At 52.2% G+C, this 19,523-nt stretch overlaps 1 protein-coding gene across 4 annotated transcripts in view; it reads left to right on the top strand.

The window, feature by feature from the left end:
* The first annotated feature begins 1,764 nt into the window (after positions 1-1,764).
* The window catches only part of ZER1 (zyg-11 related cell cycle regulator), a 30,306-nt gene continuing 12,547 nt past the window's right edge, over positions 1,765-19,523 (top strand). For 3 of the 4 annotated variants that reach the window (XM_060154164.1, XM_060154166.1, XM_060154167.1), the window contains exons 1-8: positions 1,765-1,893; positions 13,515-13,766; positions 15,063-15,213; positions 15,438-15,874; positions 16,187-16,363; positions 17,719-17,833; positions 17,981-18,127; positions 18,459-18,632. In XM_060154164.1, coding sequence (XP_060010147.1) covers positions 13,609-13,766; positions 15,063-15,213; positions 15,438-15,874; positions 16,187-16,363; positions 17,719-17,833; positions 17,981-18,127; positions 18,459-18,632 — 1,359 coding nt within the window. In that variant the 5' untranslated portion in view covers positions 1,765-1,893; positions 13,515-13,608. The remainder of the gene's footprint in view (positions 1,894-13,514; positions 13,767-15,062; positions 15,214-15,437; positions 15,875-16,186; positions 16,364-17,718; positions 17,834-17,980; positions 18,128-18,458; positions 18,633-19,523) is intronic. The other variant, XM_060154165.1, reaches the window with a different exon arrangement.

Raw genomic sequence — 19,523 nt, forward strand, 5'->3', positions numbered from 1 at the left:
GATTTGCAAATATCTTCTCCCATTCTGTGAGTTGTGTTTTCACTTTCTTGATGGTGCCCTTTGAAGCACAAAAGTTTTTATTTATTTTTTTTAATTTTTTTTTTTTGCGGTACGCAGGCCTCTCACTGTTGTGGCCTCTCCCGTTGCGGAGCACAGGCTCCGGACGCACAGGCTCAGCGGCCATGGCGCACGGGCCCACCCGCTCCGCGGCATGTGGGATCTTCCCGGACCGGGGCACGAACCCGTGTCCCCTGCATTGGCAGGCGGACTCTCAACCACTGCGCCACCAGGGAAGCCCAAAAGTTTTTAATTTTGATGAAATCCAGTTTGTCTATTTTTTTCTCTTGTGTTTATGCTTTTGGTGTCATATCTAAGAAACCATTGCCTAACCCTAAATCACAAAGACTTATGCCTTTATTTTCTCCTAAGAACTTTATAGTTTTAGCTCTTACATATGCATGCATATTTTTAAAGGACTAAGGGGCTACTCACCAAACTGTTAAAGAGTGGTGCCCTCTGGGGAAGGGAATGAAATTGGGGTTGGGTTAGGGTTTGAATGGGACTTTTCATTTTTTCCACCCTATATTTCTGTAATGTTTAGATTTTTTATTTAAACAAGCACATCTTGTTTTGAGAATTCAAAATCAAAAGGCTTTTTAAAGGATTCAAAATTGCACAAACATGCTTACACATAGTTAAAGACTAAAAGATACTGTGCAGACCGAAAACATCCACAAAAGTAGTTATTAGGAGGGTCGTGTCAAGAAAGGGTTCGTCAAGAAAACAGCATCTAAACTGAGACCAGAAGGACGAGGATATAGATGGGAGCAAGAAAAGTGTTTAGTAGGGAAGAAATTATTTGAGCCTATGGAAGAGAAGAGGATCATTAAAAGAACCAAAATTGCTTTAAACTGTCTGAATTGGAGAATGAAAGCGTGGGGGGGCAAATAAGGGAAGAGGGTGGGGAGAGAGACGGGGGACAGATCATCCTTGTCTACCATAAGGGTTATAAGTAGCGGGGTGCTCTGATCAGATTTATTGGTTTTGGAAAATTCACTGTCGAACTGTGGAGAGAATGAGGGGAGGGAGCCGGGAGTTCTGTTAGGAGGCTGTTGCAGAAATCCAAAGGAGAAATGATGGTGGACAGAGTCGGGCACTACTGGCGGAGGAGGAGAGGGGCTGGTTTGAGAGATCCTTAGGACTTGGCGACTGGAAGAGGAGCTAAGGGAAACGCAGGGGCCAAGGCCGACTCCCCATTTCCCAGGTGACAGCCGAGTTGCCTGGAGGGCGCATTAACTAGCTGGAGAAGTAGCAGCGCGTTTCGGGGGGAAGATGGTGACCGCTTTTGGACGCGTGGGTGCGAGCTACCTGCGGATAAGCCAGGGATAGATGTTCAATAGGGCGCTGGATGTAGGGGCTGGCGCTGGAGGCATGTCCGTGCTGACGAGGAAGGTGGAGTCAGTCCGCCCTTTAATCATTCCCTGGACTCCGGGAAACCGCAAGGCAGAGCGGGCCCGGAAGCCGGTGTCACCGAGCGGGTCCTCCCCAGCTCCCCCAGCCCAGCGAGAGCCCGTGAGAAGCGCGCTGAGGACTGGGGTGGGGACCAACCGCTCCCTCCTCCACCCGCAGACCCAGCCGGTGTCCGGGAGAAGAGCCGCCGCGGGGCTCCGGAACCTTCGGCCGCCACCGCCCTCGTTCGCCGCGGGACCCGTCGGGGGAACCCGTTAGCTGTTGCTAAGGGGCGGCCCCGGAAGTGACGCGCCCCGGGTTTGTTGACAGCGGAGGCGGCGGCAGCTGCAGGCTGCGAGCCGTAGGAGCCGGATCGGGGGAGGGGCCGGGCCCCGGAGCCAGCACCCGGCGTCCCTCAGCCCCGCCCGCCGCCCTAAGGGCAAGGTAATGGCCACGGAGTCCCCCCGGCGCGACCCCCATCTCGCCCCCGGCTCCTGTCCCTGGGATCCCAAGCTCCACCCCTCCGACCCTCGTCTTCCGCAGACCCCGGCCCTAGCCCGACTAGATCCCATGCCTCCCCAGCATCTCCCGGGCCGCATCCTCCGCTCCTCCTCGCCGAGGAAGCATCCCGTCCGCTCCCGGGGCCAAGGGATATCTCTGCGTCCTCCCCCCTTCCCTTCTTGCCTCCGATGCCTCACCATCGCCGCTGCAACCATTTGCAAAGGTCCATCTCGGCCAGTGGTGGGAGGACTCCCTTCTCTACCTCTGCTGCCAGGTCTGAGAAACATGCCTTTAAAAGTGAGCACCCTTCCTCCAGAAAGAAAATGACGCCCTGTCTCATGCCCCTACAAAATGGGGGATAGATGCAGGGCTGAAAGAGGCAGCCTCTGCCCCTCCTACCTGTTGGATGAGCTTAAGTTTCCCCAAAGCAGTGCTTGAAAGCTCAGGGATGACAAGGCGCGGGGAAATCCAACAGGGTGGCAAAGGGATGGAGTGGTAGCAAACCTAAGGACCAAGGGAGCCTGATAGGTGAGTTGAAAGTGAAACTGACTGCTGGCTGCTATAGCTCTGTGGGTGGAACTTGACTTGGCTGCTTTTTGGCCCAAGGAGTCCAAGACTTCCAGTCTTTGTGCCTGTCAGCACATTTGATTTTTAAATCAGAGGGGGAATGCCTGATGCCTCCATGGAAAAATCACCCCATATGATCTTTCCCACAGAATGTTTCTCTTCAGGGTTCAAACTGGTTAGAATGAGCATTGAGGACAGCTTTGAAAAGGGTCACAGGAGAGTGTACTTAGGGCAGGAGGTGGTTGCCAGTGGTGAGGGGGTCTCTCTGTTTCAGTTCACTAGTTCATTCAGCAAATCAGAAATATATGTAAGGTGGAGAAAAATATATGTAGGGTGGAGAAAAATAGAGCAGGAAGGGCCACGGTAAGGGCCAGAGAGTGGGGTTGCCCTTTTTATAGAGGGTGGTCAGAGAAGGGCTCTAATAAGGTGATATCTGAGCAAAGACCTGAGGGGAGGGAGGGAGCAAGCCATGCAGCAAGCGCAAAGGTCCTGAGGTAGTATATCTGATGATTTTAAAAACCAGCAGGAGGACAATAGGGCTGGAGCAGAGTGAAGGAGAGGAAGAGTGGTTGACAAGGAAATCAGAGAAGAGTAGGGGCCTGATATTGGTGGGGAGGATATCAGGGGCTGTTCATGTGATGCAGGGTCACAGGGTGTCTAATGGGGCACCCTTTCAGAACTGTATTAATTTGAAGTGTCTGGTGTTCAGAGAAAATATGTTCTAGATGACAAATGGACATTGTGCTCTGGCCTGGCATTGTAAGTACCCTTTCTCCACCTTTATAATGGCCACTGATGGAATAAATTTTAAAAGGACAGCCACAGAACACTGTAGTTAAATCTAGTCATGCCACTTACTTTTTGGTTGTGAGAACTTGGGCGAGTCAAGCAGCCAAGTCAAGTACCACCCACAGAGCTATAGTAGCCAGCAGTCAGTTTCACTCTCAACTCACCTTTTCCCACCTCAACGTCCGCATCTGTAGAATAGGGTTGTTGGGCTAAATGAGAGGTCATGCGCTGAAGCGCTTAGTGCATCAGTTAGCACATATTAAATCCTCAGGACGTTGCAGGTATGCCGATGGCAATGACAATGGTGAGGAAATATTTGCATGTGTCTACCTCAAAGCCTTTCTTTTTAGCACCAGCTGATGATGTCACCAGCTGTTGGCTGCCTCCCTGAACTAGTAGAATTTTGGAGAACAGCGGGGGAGACAAAGTGGAAACTTGCTGTCACCCCTCAGTGGGAACAGTGGTTGCACATCACTGTCATGGTGGCTTGGTCCTGTCTTTTTTCACACCAGTGGAAGGTTATGGGGGCTTTTTTTTTTTTAAAGAGCAAGCAAATCCCTACTCTGCCATATAATATAGGCTAACTGGTGGTGTTGAAATAAATATGACATGGAGATGGGTTGGGAAGGGCAGTATATGTTGACTCTATTTGTGTGGTTGGGTTGTGTGTGGCGGATTTGCTGGAGACTGTTGATCCTAGATGTGCCCAGCAGAGGCTGAGACTGCAGCATGCCTTATAGGGAGTGGAACAATGGTTGCTCTCTCTCCTCAACCCCCAAGCCTGGACTATGTCATCAGGCCTGGGTCATAAGCTGAGCAGGGCAGCTGGGCCAGTGGATTTGAAAACGAAAAGTCAAGCACACCAACGCTGAGAGCCAGGGTGCTGAAGCCGGTTGTTGTGGATAAAAGTGCGGACTAGTCATCTGGGGAGCTGGGTTCAAGCCCGGCTCTGCTGTGGTTCACTGTGTGAACTTGGGCAAGTCCTATCCCCTGTCTGTGCCTCAGTTTTCCTATCTCTACACTAACTGAAGGCTACTGGGAGGATGAAAGAACTCGGTGCATTGTAAAGCTCTCTACAAAGGTTGAAAACAGTTCTTGTTATCATTAGCACCACCAGGATTCTGCGACTTATTTTGGGGCAGAAGGCTTCAGTACCTCAGCTGTTCTTGACCCCCGAAGTGCGAGTTCAGAGACCCCTGTTGGATCATTTACTTTGAGACAAACATCCTATATCTGGTTCAATCCCTGAAGCTGATTTTCCAGCTTCAGAAATGAGCAGAAGGATCTCTCCAAGCATTATTCTTAGGAAATCACTCCATAATTATTGGTTACCACCTTCTTGCCATTATTTCATGGCATCTGCTCAGCAGCCCCATGTGGTAGGTTTGCAACCCATTGACAGATAAGGACCCTGATGAATATTGAGGCTGGTAAATATTGCCTGGGGACCTCATGGAGCTGAGGCTCCTTCACCCGCAACCAACCAGTCATGCACTCACTGTGTCATGGAGACCCCATGAGTCACACTAGGTCTCGTCCTCAGGAAGCTTCTAGTCCTGTGGTCAAAAAATGATATATGCCTGTAGAATAGTTACCGGTGATGCCCAATCATCTATGCTTAGGGCCCAGGACCCTCCAGGTTGTAAGCAGGCAAAGGCTCATGCCGCAGAAGGGAGACCTGAGGCTTGGAGAAACAGTTCCTGCCCATAGCATAATGGTGGAGAGAGCCAGGCACTTACTGGGGGACTTGGGCACATCAATGCACGTATTTGAACCATAGTTTCTTCATCTGGAAAACAAAATAGTATGTCCTTATAGGTTATTTGTGGCTTCAATGAAAACATGCATGGAAAGCTCAGAATTCTGGGTCTCAAACTAATGAATACATGTATACATACTGATAGGTACATATAGACCCTTGTACATAGTCTGTGGCCGGTCACGTCACCACTGAGTCTCAGCTGCCTCATCTGTAAGTTGTCGATTATAATTCCTGCCTCGTGTAGTTGTTGGGAGAATTAAGTGAGTTAATGCATGTGGAGTACTTAGCAGAGTCCTTGGAATACGGTGCTCAGTGTGGCTGTGATCACTGTTTGACTGCCAGCCTGCAACCCAGGTATCCCCAAGGCCCTCTGCCTCCAGGTGGCACCAGTGAGGGGTGATGCGCATTCCCCCCTCATATCTTCCTAATGTAACCCACCCTGCAGATTAGTCTATGCAGGTCAGTGACCCCCCGGGATGCCCTCAGATCCTCAACTGCACCCCTGCCCCCAGGGGGCCCCTGGCACTTGCCTTGGCTCCCTTCACATCAGCCTCCCACCCCCAATATCTGGCCTGTGATCCACTCCCTCCTGGAAAGCTTCCAGCCTCTGTAAATAGGATATTTGTTTGGGTTTTCCCCCCAGCTCCTGGGTTAATATTTCACAGGGTGGGTGCCGCTCCAAGGCTCAGAGCTTCTGGCTCCCTCAGCCAACAGAGAGGCTGGGGGTCAGGACACTGGTGGGGTCCCGTGCTCCCTCCTCGACCTCACATTCTCTTCCCCCTACACTGGATGGACAGAAGACTGGATGGTTTGGTGAGAAGCATGGCTTTGCTTTAGGTTTGGATTGTGTCCCACTCTTGTTACTTGTGTGATTTTATTTATTTATTTATTTTTGGCTGTGTTGGGTCTTCACTGCTGAGCGTGGGCTTTCTCTAGTTGCGGCGAGTAAGGGCTACTTTTCGTTGCGGTGTGTAGGCTTCTCATTGCGGTGGCTTCTTTCGTTGCGGAGCACGGGCTCTAGGCATGCGGGCTTCAGTAGTTGCGGCACGCGGGCTCAGTAGTTGTGGCTCGTGGGCTCTAGAGCACAGGCTCAGCAGTTGTGGCACACGGGCTTAGTTGCTCCGCGGCACGTGGGATCTTCCCAGACCAGGGCTCGAACCCATGTCTCCTGCATTGGCAGGCGGATTCTTAACCACTGCGCCACCAGGGAAGTCCCTAGTTGTGTGATTTTAGACAAGCCTCAGTGTCTTCATCAGAAAACGGGGTAACAATCTCTACCTCACGGTATTTTAGTGTGATAACTCAGGCAAGAACAAACCTTTAGTCTGTTACAGGCCGGGCCCTGAGGATCCAGGAGTGTGGAAGCGGAAAGTGTTCTTGTCCTCCTGGAGCTTGTGGGCTGGGGGAGGGGTCGTTAGACAGATTGTTATATAAATGGTGAATTAGCCGCAAGCACAGGATCCTAGGCAATGTCGTCCGTTGGTTAAGTTAGAGACTATATGAAATAAACCCCTTAAGGAGCTCAGACTGGAAGCAACCAGCTTGGAGGTGGCCGCTATTTGCTCTCCGCTGCTCCCCACCCCCCAGGATGTCGTAGCTCATGGTGGATCCAGGCAAGAGACGGGATGGAGAAAGACACAGGGTTCTTCTTACTGTGTGCTCTTCTGTCATAATCAGAGTTCCCTCCATCTCCCGTTGCCAGAATCCCAGATGGCTGGTGCCTGCCACAAGAATGAGAAACCCTAGGGGCTGGGCATGGGGTGGGTAGAGATGGCCACCTCTGGCCGGTGCCAGGCTGTAGCTGGAAGGGGCCCAAGTGGCAGGGTGCTCCGGCCCCCGGGCCTCCAGCCTTGGTGCCAAGACAGATGGCTCCTTCCTCCTCCGGCTCACGCCAGCCCCCTGCAGCGGGGTCAGCACTGCGAAAAGGTGGTTAGCAGATCTGTGCCATCTGCCCGCGTTATCTTTTGGAGGCTTTTGGTGATCTTGGCGGCTGACAAGGTGGTGCTTCTTCCACCTGGGGAGCAGGGTTAGGGCAGAGTGGCTACCTGGGTGACTGAGCTCATCCTGCAGAAAGGGCAAAGCCCCTGGCGGCTCTCTCATCCAGAGTGGTGAGGGTTCCACTGTGGCCACTGGGTGCCCAGCACTGTCCTCGGCATGGTGGGCAGGGGGAATCTGAGAGTGTGCCTTGCCTCCCAGGTTCCCTGCATGTGCTGCAACCCTACAACGTGTCAGACCCACATGGGGTGTGCAGCCCCTCGTTCAGCCAATAGTCGTGGTATTGGGCCCATAGTGCCAGTGTCCCACACCCTCTGCCCTTTCAGCCTGTGAGCATCTTATCCTTCTTCCTGGAACGCCTTTCCCTTCTCTCCCCACCACCGGAGTGAACTATGACTCATCTATTGGGTCGCTGCTGAGATGTCACTTCCAAGGACGCCTGCCCTGACTCCCCAGTCCAGGGCAGGTCCCCTGGCACGGGCACCCAGGGTCCCAGGTCCCACCCTCTCCTTCAGAGCACTGGGCCCAGTTCCATGGCATGGGTTTGTGTGCTTCTTAGGTGGAGATCTGTCTCGCTCCAGAGCCAGTGTGCTCCACGAGGACAAAGACCTTGTCTGGTTTCGCTCATCCTTGGACCTACAGTGCTCAATAGACAGTAACCCTGGGCTAAGTACAGGGATGATGTCAGAGGAGACAGCCCGGTTCCTGCCCTCGTGCAGCTGGCCGTCTGGCAGGGAAGCTGGATAATTAAAACAGCATCAGTCCTAAATGTTAGTTGTTATGGTAGGGCTTATGGGGGCACACAGCAAGAGCACCCTGGCGGGTCAGGGAAGGCTTCCTGGAGGAAGTGACACTAAGACCTGAGGGTGCATAGACATGAGCTGAGTCAAGAGGAGAATTCAAAGGTATTGTGGGCTGGAGTGGTTGGGAGATGCTTCCTGGAAGAGGGACATGAATGTGTTTGGGGGTTTAGGAGCAGTATTTAGAACAGAAAGTGGATGACCAAAGGTCCGAAGGTGACCTTGTGCCTCTGGCCTATTGCCAGTACAACGAAGGAGGCCAGTTCAGCAGGAGTAGGGGGTCGGGGGGTGGTGAGTAGGCCGCAGAGCTGGTCCCACTTCTGGAAGCCCTGAGTGACTGCTTGAAGAGATTGGACTTGGCAGTTTCCAGCAGGGCATGTCTCCCTGCCAGCGGTGCTCCTTCTGGGTCAAGGTCTGAAAGTGAGTGCAGGCAAAGGAGGGCCATGCCCAGGGTCCAGGCAGCCTGTTTCTTGTGCTTTTCCTCGAGGGTGTCATGGCACCACTGGGGCAGCTGGCACGGCCTGAGAAGCAAGGGCCTGGAGCTGGGCAGGAACAGACCTTGCTCTAGGGTCCAGGGCAGGCGAGGCAGGAGAAAGGGATGTTGATGATGAAAGCTGCCTCTTAGTGAGCAGTTACTATGTGCCAGGCACCACGCTAAGCCCTTTCTGTATTGTTCCGTGTCCATCTGCACACAGTGTTCTCTATTTTAGAGAAGAAACTGAGGCACAGAGGTGAAGACACTTGCCCAAGTTCACCGGCTCTTATGCAGCAGGGCTGAGACTTGGAGCTGGGTTGGCCTGGCTCCAGAGCTCTTAGAGCACGGTCACCAGTGAGTGGTGCTGCCGGAATTGAGAGCTGGCCATTGCAAAGGGCACAGCGTTCTGCGGCGCCCACTCGGTTTCCTGAGCATCCTGGAAGGCTCACGTGTGGACTAGGAGGCTCCAAGAAGCCAGGGGCGAACTGAGCTCCTGCATAGCCCTCCACGAGATGAGGTGCACATGCCAGTTTGGACAGAGTAGCCCCTCTCTCTGAGCTTGAGTTTCCTCATCTGTAAGGTGGGCTCATAACCACCATTTGTTGTGCACTGAGTCATCTCAGGCTTGAGATGAGGCATTTTCCCAACAGCCCTGTGAAGTGGGGATTATTGTCCCCACTTTCCAGGCGAGAAAACTGAGGCCCAGAAAGGTTAAGTAATAGACCCGTGAATTGTGGAACTGGATTGAAACATAGATCTGTCTAACCTAGAGCCTTCACTTAAAAGGAAAAAAAGCAATAGCTATTGAAGGATAATATAGATAAGGAAAGGACCACAAAGCATGAGCAGACAGTTTGATGAATTTCCACAGGTGTACACACCTGTCCCAGCCCTCCCAGAGGCCCCCCTGCCACTTTCTAATTACTGCCTCCCTGCAAAGGTAATCACCACCCTTACTTCTAACACCATAGATTCATTTTGCCTATTTTTTCCCCTTTCTGATGTAAACTCTCATAGGAAAAAGGTTTGGGACTAATTCCTGACTGTCCTCAGGTCTATAAATGGTGCATTGTTTTCTATCTTGTTCACTCAACTTGAATGTGAAGGTTCAGTTTTCATTCTCTCCTAGCCACTTATTGTAGCTGAGGATGCATAGTCAGTTAGATCGTTACTTCGCTGAACCCCGAATTCCTTTTAAACGTGGACCTCTTAGGTGTCCAGGCCATTTTCTTAACTTTTTGTTGAATCGCAGTATGCATTTTTAAAAGTGCACACGTCATAATATACAGCTCCCTGAATATTCACAAAGTGCACATGCCTGTATGCCCAGCACTCAGATAAGGGACTAGAAGCTTCTTAGCTCCAAACCAAACCCCCAAAGTAACCACAGTCCTGACTTCTGCCACCACAGATTAGATTTTCCTGTTTTTTTTTTATTTTGTTTGTTTGTTTTGCCCTGCCACCGGCATACAGGATCTTAGTTCCTTAACCAGGGATCGAACCCATGCCCCCTGCAGTGGAAGCGTGCAGTCCTAACCACTGGACCACTGGGAAGTCCCAGATTTTCCTGTTTTTTAACTTAAGGGAGTAAAACATAAATGGATTCATTCAGTATATGAGTATACACTCTTTTGCGTTTGGCTCCTTTCACTAAACATTGTGAGGTCCATCCAAGCTGTTGTGAGGTGGTGCATTCTCATTGCTGTGTAGTGTTTCCCTGGTGAGTGGACCCTAATATTCATTCTCATGTCAGTGGACATTTAGGTTCTGTTCTATCAGGAATCGTGCTGCTGTGGACATTTTGTCTGTGTCTTTTTGTGAACATTTATATGCATTGCTGATGGGTGTATATCTGGTAGTGGAGCTGCTGAACACTGAACATATGTGTTTGTTCAGCTTTAGTAGATAGTGTCACACAGTATTCGTTACACTGCCAGTTCACACCAATTCACACTCCCACCAGCAGTGTGGGTAACTTCCCCTCGTTCCATAGCTTCACTATAACACAAGCTGGGTGTTGCCTGTATTACTGTTGTTTCCAATGGAACCTTTCTGGTGGGTGCAAAATGGTATCTCATTATGGTTCTCCTTTCCTTTACGTTTATTGTGCATTTCTTTATCCTTTATGAAACGCCTGTTCAAGTCCTTTGCCTATTTTTTAACTGGATTCTATGTCCTGATCTGTAGAAGTTGTTTATATATTCTGAATACAAGCCTTTTGTTGGATATATTATTGGAAACGTCTTCTAGTTTGTGGCTTGCCTTTTCTCTTTCTTTTTTTTTCCTATTTTTATAAATTTATTTATTTATTTATTTTTGGCTGCGTTGGGTCTTCGTTGCCCAGTTGCGGCAAGCGGGGGCTACTCTTCATTGCGGTGTGCAGGCTTCTCATTGCAGTGGCTTCTCTTGTTGTGGAGCATGGGCTCTAGGTGTATGGGCTTCAGTAGTTGTGGCACGTGGGCTCAGTAGTTGTGGCTCGCGGACTCTGGAGCACAGGCTCAGTAGCTGTGACTCACAGGCTTAGTTGCTCCACGGCATGTGGGATCTTCCCAGACCAGGGCTCGAACCCATGTCCCTTGGACTGGCAGGCGGATTCTTAACCACTGCGCCACCAGGGAGGTCCCTTGCCTTTTCTCTTTCTTAATGGTACCTTTTGATGAAAAGAACATTAAATTTTGAGGTAGTCCAATTTATCAGTTTCTCTCTGTTTTTTTTGTGACCTATTTAAGAAATTATTGACTACTCGAAAATCATAAAGATATACTCCTATGTTTTCTTCTAGAAACCTATCGTTTTGCCTTTCACGTATAGGTCTGTGGTCCATGTCAAATTAATTTTTGTGTGTATATGAACGAATGTTCTTCACTTCAGTGCATATCAGTTTATCATTTTTCCCTTATGAGTCCTACTTAAGAAATCTTTACCTATCTCAAGGTCATGAAGGTAGTAGGAGACTTCACTTTTTTTTTATTGAGGTATAGTTCATGTACAATATTATATGTAACAGGTGTAAAACATACTGATTCACAGTTTTAAAGGTTACACTTCATTTATAGTTACTATAAAATATTGGCTATATTCCCTATGTTGGACAATATATCCTTATAAACTATTTTATACATGATAGTTTGTACCTCTTACTCCCCTCCCCCTGTCTTGCCCCTCCCCCTTCCCTCTCCCCACTGGTAACCACTAGTTTGTTCTCTATTTCTGTGAGTCTGTTTCCTTTTTGTTATATTCATTAGTTTGTTCTATTTTTTAGATTCCACATGTAAGTGATATCATACAGTATTTGTGTTTCTCTGTCTGATGAGAGCTTACTTTTTTTTTTTAATTAATTTATTTGGCTGTGCTGGGTCTGATTTGCAGCACACAGGGTCTTCGTTGCCTCATGCGGGATCTTTAGTTGCAGCATGTGGGATCTAGTTCCCTGACCAGGAATCAAACCCAGGCTCCCAACATTGGGAGCACGGAGTCTTAACCACTGGACCACCAGGGAAGTCCCAAGACCTTACTTTTTTTTTTTAATAAATAAATAAATTTATTTATTTATTTTTGGCTGTGTTGGGTCTTCGTTGCTGTGTACAAGCTTTCTTTAGTTGTGGTGAGTGGGGGCTACTCTTCGTTGCCGTGCGCGGGCTTCTCATTGTCATGGCTTTTCGCTGTGGAGCACGGGCTCTAGGCGTGCAGGCTTCAGTAGTTGTGGCTTGCGGGCTCTAGAGCTCAGGCTCAGTAGTTGTAGCGCACGGGCTTAGTTGCTCCGCAGCATGTGGGATCTTCCCAGGCCAGGGCTTGAACCCATGTCCCTTGCATTGGCAGGCAGATTCTTAACCACTGCCCCACCAGGGAAGCCCAAGACCTTACTTTTTTAATAACAGTTTTATTGAGCTGTAATTCCTATGCCATACAGTTCATGTATTTAAAGTACACAGTTCAGTGGGTTTCGGGGATATTCACAGAGTTGTGCAACCATCACCACAGTCAATTTTAGAACATTTTCTTCCCCCCAAAAAGAAATCCACAGCCATTAGCAGTCACTCCCCATCCCCGCCCCCACACCAATCTCTTAGCCCCAGGCAACCACTAATCTACTTCTGTCTCTGTAGGTTTGCCTGTTCTGGCTAAACATTTCATACAAATGGAATCATAAAATATGTGGCCTTTTGTGACTGGTTTCTTTCACTTAGCATAACGTTTTTCTTTTTTTTGCGGTACGCGGGCCTCTCACCGTTGTGGCCTCTCCCGTTGCGGAGCACTGGCTCTGGACGCGCAGGCTCAGTGGCCATGGCTCACGGGCCCAGCCACTCCGCGGCACGTGGGATCTTCCCGGACCGGGGCACGAACCCGTGTCCCCTGCATCGGCAGGCGGACTCTCAACCACTGCACCACCAGGGAAGCCCTAGCATAACGTTTTTAAGGTGCAGTGTTGTAGCGTGTGTCAGTACTTTTCATTCCTGTTATTGCTAAATAAGGTTCCATTACATGGCTATACCATGTTTTTGTCTATCCGTTTATCAGTTGATGGGCATTTGAATTGTTTCCATTTTGACTATTATGGATAATACCACTATGTACAACTTTTATGTGGAAGTATATTTTCATTGCTCTCGTGAGGAGCCTTCATTCTTAATCATATACAATGAGATTCCCTGATGACGTGTCTTTAAAGCCCTGGCACATACTAAGCATTCAAACAGTGACAGCTATATGCAGGTTACACACACACACACACACACACACACACACACACACAGCAACGGACACCACCCTGACGGTCCAGTGGTTAGGACTCGGTGCTTTCACTGCCGTGGCCCGGGTTCAATCCCTGGTCAGGGAACTAATATCCCACAAGCCGTGTGGTGTGGCCAAAAAAAATCCCCTGTAATCCCCACCCAAGCACTGGGTCCCCAGCACACACATCTGCCCACAGACATTGGGAGGTCATGGAAATGCTCAGACAACGCCCCCTGTTCTTTACAGGTCAAATCACATGTAGGTGGTAGCACAGCAGGGCAGGGAAGGGAGGAATCAGGAGTCCCGGGCCCTGACCCTGCTAAGCTGCTAGCTTGTATGTACCATCCAGGGGCCTCAGTTTTTCTACTAGAGAATGGACATAGGGCAGCTGGTAGTTCTGGCCCTTATTCATGGCTCACTTAGCTTCTTTCCCGTTCCCCAGGCCGTGGCTCAGCTAATGATCCTGTGAGTGTCAGGGAGTCACCATTGCCCCTGGGGGCCCCTGTCCCAGAGTGGCCTACCTGTCTGCTCCCAGCATGGCGTCAGACACCCCTGAGTCCCTGATGGCCCTCTGCACTGACTTCTGCCTGCGCAACCTGGATGGTACCTTGGGCTACCTGCTGGACAAGGAGACTCTGCGGCTCCATCCAGACATCTTCCTGCCCAGCGAGATCTGTGACCGGCTCGTCAACGAGTGAGCAGGCGTGGGGCTGGGGCAGGGGCCTGAGCCTCAGCATGAGTGTGTGCGAGAGATTGGGAGCATTGTGTGTGCCCCCCGTGGGGATATGCACACACGTGGGTATCTGTGGGTGCAAGAGAACACTGGCCCCTCCATAACCGTAAAGTTGTAATTGTGCATGTTGGTATGTGTGTGGAGGGGGGCGCACGTGAAGGAATGTGTTTGCACACACGTGGGCTTCTGCAGCACAGGGTAGGTTTGAGTGTAAAACTGCAGGTATGCATTACACCTATGAGAGGGTGTAGAAACCTCTCCTATAATATAAATGAAGGAGTTATATGCTGTCCTCTGTGTGTATTTGTGTACGCACACGCGTGTGCGTACACACACGATGCACCTGTGCCTGTGAACACGTGTCTGTGTGTGAACCTGAATACATACATATTTATGCACCAGTGCCGGAATAATGGACCCCTGAGCAGGGATCAGATCATTCAGAAAATCGCTATGTGGCTTCTCCAAGGGACTCCCCACTAATAGAGGCTCCTAGAAGGATGATATACAGGCCTGACTGCTGGAGGTTCGGTCCAGATGCCCAGAGGGAAATTGTTAGACCAGACAGTTGCATATAAAAGTGGGAACCTGTGTGTGACCTGAGAGCCCAACTTGTAAAAACATTCTGAGCATCTAATGTGGGTCAGGCACTATATTGGACACTGCAGAGCAGAGTTGTGTCCATTTTACAGATGAAGGAACTGAGGTCTGGGGAATTGCAGTTACTCGTGTGAAGTTGCCCAGGTAGTGAACAGCCAAGCCAGGGTGGTGTATGACTCCACAGCCTTTTCCACCAGACCAGCATCTGCTGGTATCTCAACAGAGTTTTGCTGAGCGCTTGCTCTGTACCCAGCTGGGAACTCCAAACCCCTCGGCTCAGTCTTCCTGTTGGACAGGGTTCTGGGAAGGGCTGATCAAGGAGTCAGAGCTGGCTTAAAGAAGATGGGGAGTGTGGACGTGTATGTTTGTTATAGAAGCGTCTACAGTTTGGCGGGGAAGAGCTTGGGATTTGCCATTGCTAGAGGCCCCTTTATCACCAGCTGGTCTACCTTTGGACTCCTGGGTGCTGGGGCCACCCTTAGTCTCATCTGTAGGGTAGTCCGGATCCAACCAGGTGCTGTGAGGAAGAGGAGGGGAGGAGGTGGAGGTTGCTGCCGGGGTGGCCAGGGAAGGCTTCAGAGGAAGGGGAGGGCTTGCGCTGGGCCTTGAAGGGAGCATGCGGGTCCCTCCCCTGAGCCAGGCTTCCTTCCCTCCCAGGTATGTGGAGCTGGTCAACGCCGCATGCAACTTTGAGCCGCATGAGAGCTTCTTCAGCCTCTTCTCGGACCCCCGCAGCACCCGCCTCACCCGAATCCACCTCCGCGAGGACCTGGTGCAGGACCAGGACCTGGAAGCCATTCGCAAGCAGGTGAGACCTGGTCACCAGGCACCGGGGATGGCCGGGGGAGGCCACCCTGAGACGGTCAGGCAGAGTTGGGGCAGGACCGGTCACCTGCAGCCCAGGAATCCTGAGGCGCCTCCAGGGCTCTCCCCCTCGTGCAGACCCCTCCCCAAGCCCCTCGTGTGGCTCAGGGCCAGGCCTAGGCTGGGGTGTGGGTGCAGAGGTGATAACGGGGCTGTGCCCGCCGCCAGGACCTGGTGGAGCTGTACCTGACCAACTGCGAGAAGCTGTCCGCCAAGAGCCTGCAGACGCTGAGGAGCTTCAGCCAGACCCTGGTGTCCCTGAGCCTGTTTGGCTGCGCGAACATCTTCTACGAGGAGGAGAACCCGGGGGGCTGTGAAGACGAGTGCCTCGTCAACCCCACCTGTCAGGTGCTGGTCAAGGACTTCACCTTCGAGGGCTTTAGCCGCCTGCGCTTCCTCAACCTGGGCCGCATGATCGATGGGGTCCCCGTGGAGTCCCTGCTGCGGCCGCTCAACTCGCTGGCCGCCTTGGACCTCTCGGGCATCCAGACGAGCGACGCGGCCTTCCTAACCCAGTGGAAAGACAGCCTGGTGTCCCTCGTGCTCTACAACATGGACCTGTCTGACGACCACATCCGTGTTATTGTCCAGTTGCACAAGCTGCGGTGAGCTGCGAGCCCAGAGCTCGCGGGGTGGGGGTGGGGAGGTGCGGATTGTCAGTCCCAGAAGATTCCTGAGCCCCCGGCCAGGCAGAAGGTGGGGATAGAAGAGACAGTCCTATTCCTTAAACCCACTGTTTTGGTCTGACCGGGGCTGTTAAGGGCACCTGGGTCCCAGCACGTTTTTTCCCAGAACGCCCTGGAGTGGTTGTAACAGGGATGGGCCCTCCCCTGCCATGGACTGAAATAGGAGGGGTCTACGAGGCAGCCCCAGTCTGTGTCCAGCTCCTGACCTGTGCCCCCAACTCCAATCTCCAGACACCTGGACATCTCCCGAGACCGCCTCTCCAGCTACTACAAGTTCAAGCTGACTCGCAAGGTGCTGAGCCTCTTTGTGCAGAAGCTGGGGAACCTGATGTCCCTGGACATCTCTGGCCACATGATCCTGGAGAACTGCAGCATCTCTAAGATGGACGAGGATGCAGGACAGACCAGGTGGGGACCCACCTGCCATGTTTGCTAGCAGGGTATCATTCAACAGGCATTGACCAAGTGCCCCTCTGTCAAGTGCTTGTCCTGGATGCTGGACAGAAAGAAACAAATCAGACCCTCCCGAGTCTGTGTGAGCTACTGGGGACAGACGGGTCATTATTAGGGCTGCACAGGGCTCTGGGGTTGCTCTGAGGGTCAGGAAGGAGGGAGGAGGAGGAATGGCACCCAGGCTGTGCAGAGAGCTCATTCTGAGTTTGCCAGAGGAAGGGTGTTCTAGCAGAGTAGACAGCACGTGCAAAGGCCGGAGGTACTGCATGGGGAGTGACTGGGAGATTACGGCGCTCAGACGGGCCGGAGCTGGTGTGGTGGTATTAAGGTAAGGCCAGCATACCCGCCACTCGTTAGGTGTTACGGCAGACAGGCTGGTCCCCAGGTTTGTTGTTTGGAGGAGAGAGCTGATTCAAACCCATCCAGCTGTCACTGGCCGTAAACCCTCTCCCCGACCGGAATGGAGTGGGGTTTGGTTGATGGGCATGTCCCTTCATGACTGTTGGGGGAACCTAAAGGTGACACATCCTCACTAGAATGGCAGATAGGATTCTCCAAAGATGGCTGCAACAGTATCTCCTATCCCACATGTTCTCTACAGTGTGACCTTGTCATCCTCCCATCAAGAGGTGGGGTCTATGTCCGTCCCCTGCCTTTAAAAAAAAAAAAAAGGGACTTCTCTGCTTCCCTGGTGGCACAGTGGATAAGAATCCTCCTGCCAGTGCAGGGGACACGGGTTCGAACCCTGGTCCGTGAAGACCCCATGTGCTGCGGAGCAACTAAGCCCGTGCGCCACAACTGCTGGGCCTGCGCTCTAGAGTCCGCGTGCCACTACAACTGAGCCTGCATGCCACAACTACTGAGCCCGCGTGCCACAACTACTGAGCCCGTGTGCCGCAACTACTGAGCCCGGGTGTCACAACTACTGAGCCCGCGTGCCGCAATTACTGAGCCCGCGTGCCGCAACTACTGAGCCCACGTGCCGCAACTACTGAGCCCGCGTGCCACAACTACTGAAGCCCACATGCCTGGAGCCCGTGCTCCACAACAGGAGAAGCCACCCCAGTGAGAAGCCCGTGCACCGCAACAAAGAGTAACCCCTGCTCGCCACAACTGGAGAAAGCCTGTGCTCAGCAACAAAGACCCAACACAGCCAAAAAAAAATCAAAAACAAAATAGACAAGGCTGGAGGGCCTAGCAGAGGGCCCCAAGGAAATGCCTCGCCACCCCCCAGGGAGAGGCCCTTGTTTGTGCTGACCCAGGGCAGCCCCGGGCCCCAGGCCACTCACCCCAACACCCTCTTCCCTCAGCATCGAGCCTTCCAAGAGCAGCATCATGCCGTTCCGGGCTCTGAAGAGGCCACTGCAGTTCCTTGGGCTCTTCGAGACCTCCCTGTGCCGCCTCACGCACATTCCGGCCTACAAAGTGAGAGGGGGAGGGGGAGGGGAGGACCAGGGTGCCCCGGGAGAAGGGAAGGAGGGGTCTGCCCTGGGCCTAGAGATGGCGGCACTGGGATCGGGCATCCCAGTGCTTGGCCTCTTCTGGGATGTTCTGATCATGCTCCATCTCCAGGTGAGTGGTGACAAAAATGAGGAACAGGTGCTGAATGCCATCGAGGCCTACACGGAGCACAGGCCGGAGATCACCTCACGGGCCATCAACCTGCTTTTCGACATCGCACGCATTGAACGCTGCAACCAGCTTCTGCGGGCCCTGAAGGTCAGTCCCGACCCTGGGGGCCCTCGGGCTCCGGTCCATTCCCACCACTCCCTCCTCTACACCCCTCCTCTTCCCCAGGACACCAGCCGTGCCGCCTCCCAAACCCCAGCCCCGCCTCGCGGTGCCTAACTTGCCCCAGCACTGGCCTCGTCCCAGGACCGTGGCCTGCCCCAGTTTCTGCTCCCCAACCCCTACTTCTGCCCTCAGGCAGCAGGATCAGGCTGAGCCCTGCCCCAGAGGACCATCCAAGCCCCTCTCACAGCCCCAGGCCTGTCCCCGCGCAACTTGGACAGGCCTGGCCAACCCCGGCCCGTACTCTGTCTTCATACAGCTGGTCATCACGGCCCTCAAGTGCCACAAGTATGACAAGAACATTCAAGTGACGGGCAGCGCTGCCCTCTTCTACCTGACCAATTCCGAGTATCGCTCAGAGCAGAGCATCAAGCTGCGCCGGCAGGTCATCCAGGTGGTGCTGAATGGCATGGAATCCTACCAGGAGGTGACGGTGAGCCCCCACCCGCTGCCTGCTCTGACCCAGACACCCCACTTCCTGCTCACCCTGTGTGCCCCAGCCTCGCCAGCAGGCTCGCAGAGCCCTCCCGGTGCCATGCTTGCTCTCGCCCTTTCTCTCCTGGCTCTGTACCGCCCCCCCCAACCCCCCTTTCCCGCGGCATCGCTGCCAGACTCTGGGACCTGGCATTCAAGGCCCTGGGACCTGGCCCCACCCGGCCAATCCATCGCCCACTGCCACCCTCCCCCAGGGGCCCTGTCCTCCTGACTCTGGGCCTTTGCTCGTGCTAACTCCTTAGCCTGCCCAGTGACACTCTGCTGAGGTGGGTATTTTTTTCAATAACTGCTTTTATTATAAAAGTAATCAAAATTTTTACTGGAGAAAAATTACGGGTATAAAAGAAAAAAACAACAACAACCCGTAATCCCAGCACACAGAGAGCCAAGATTAACGATGGATATCTACTGTTCTGGCTTTTAGTCTGTGCATATTTATTTAGTAAATGGGACCATTCTGTGTGTACTGTTGTATAACCTGGATTTTCATTTCAACAGCGTCTTGTAAATGTGAACATCTCCCATATCAACAAAACATTTTACAACAAAATTTTAAAAGCATTGTTTCTTTTCTGATTACAAAAGTGAGATACCTAATGCTTAGAAAACAAATTCAAGTAATAGAAAATGCACTAACTAGAAAGTGAAAGTTCCAATCCCAGCTCTCCTCCCCCCAGGGCAGCTGGTTTGAACAAGTCGGCTTCATAATTGTTGGTGTCGGCATAGTGTGAAGTGTTCTCATTCAAGGAGAGGCTGCCCTGGTGCTGACTCTGTGCTGCGGCTCAGAGGCAGTGGTCAAGCCCCATCCCCGAGGGGCAGCAGGACGGGG

The sequence above is a fragment of the Lagenorhynchus albirostris genome, chromosome 7 (assembly GCF_949774975.1).
Source record: "Lagenorhynchus albirostris chromosome 7, mLagAlb1.1, whole genome shotgun sequence".
In the NCBI taxonomy this organism is placed as follows: domain Eukaryota; kingdom Metazoa; phylum Chordata; class Mammalia; order Artiodactyla; family Delphinidae; genus Lagenorhynchus; species Lagenorhynchus albirostris.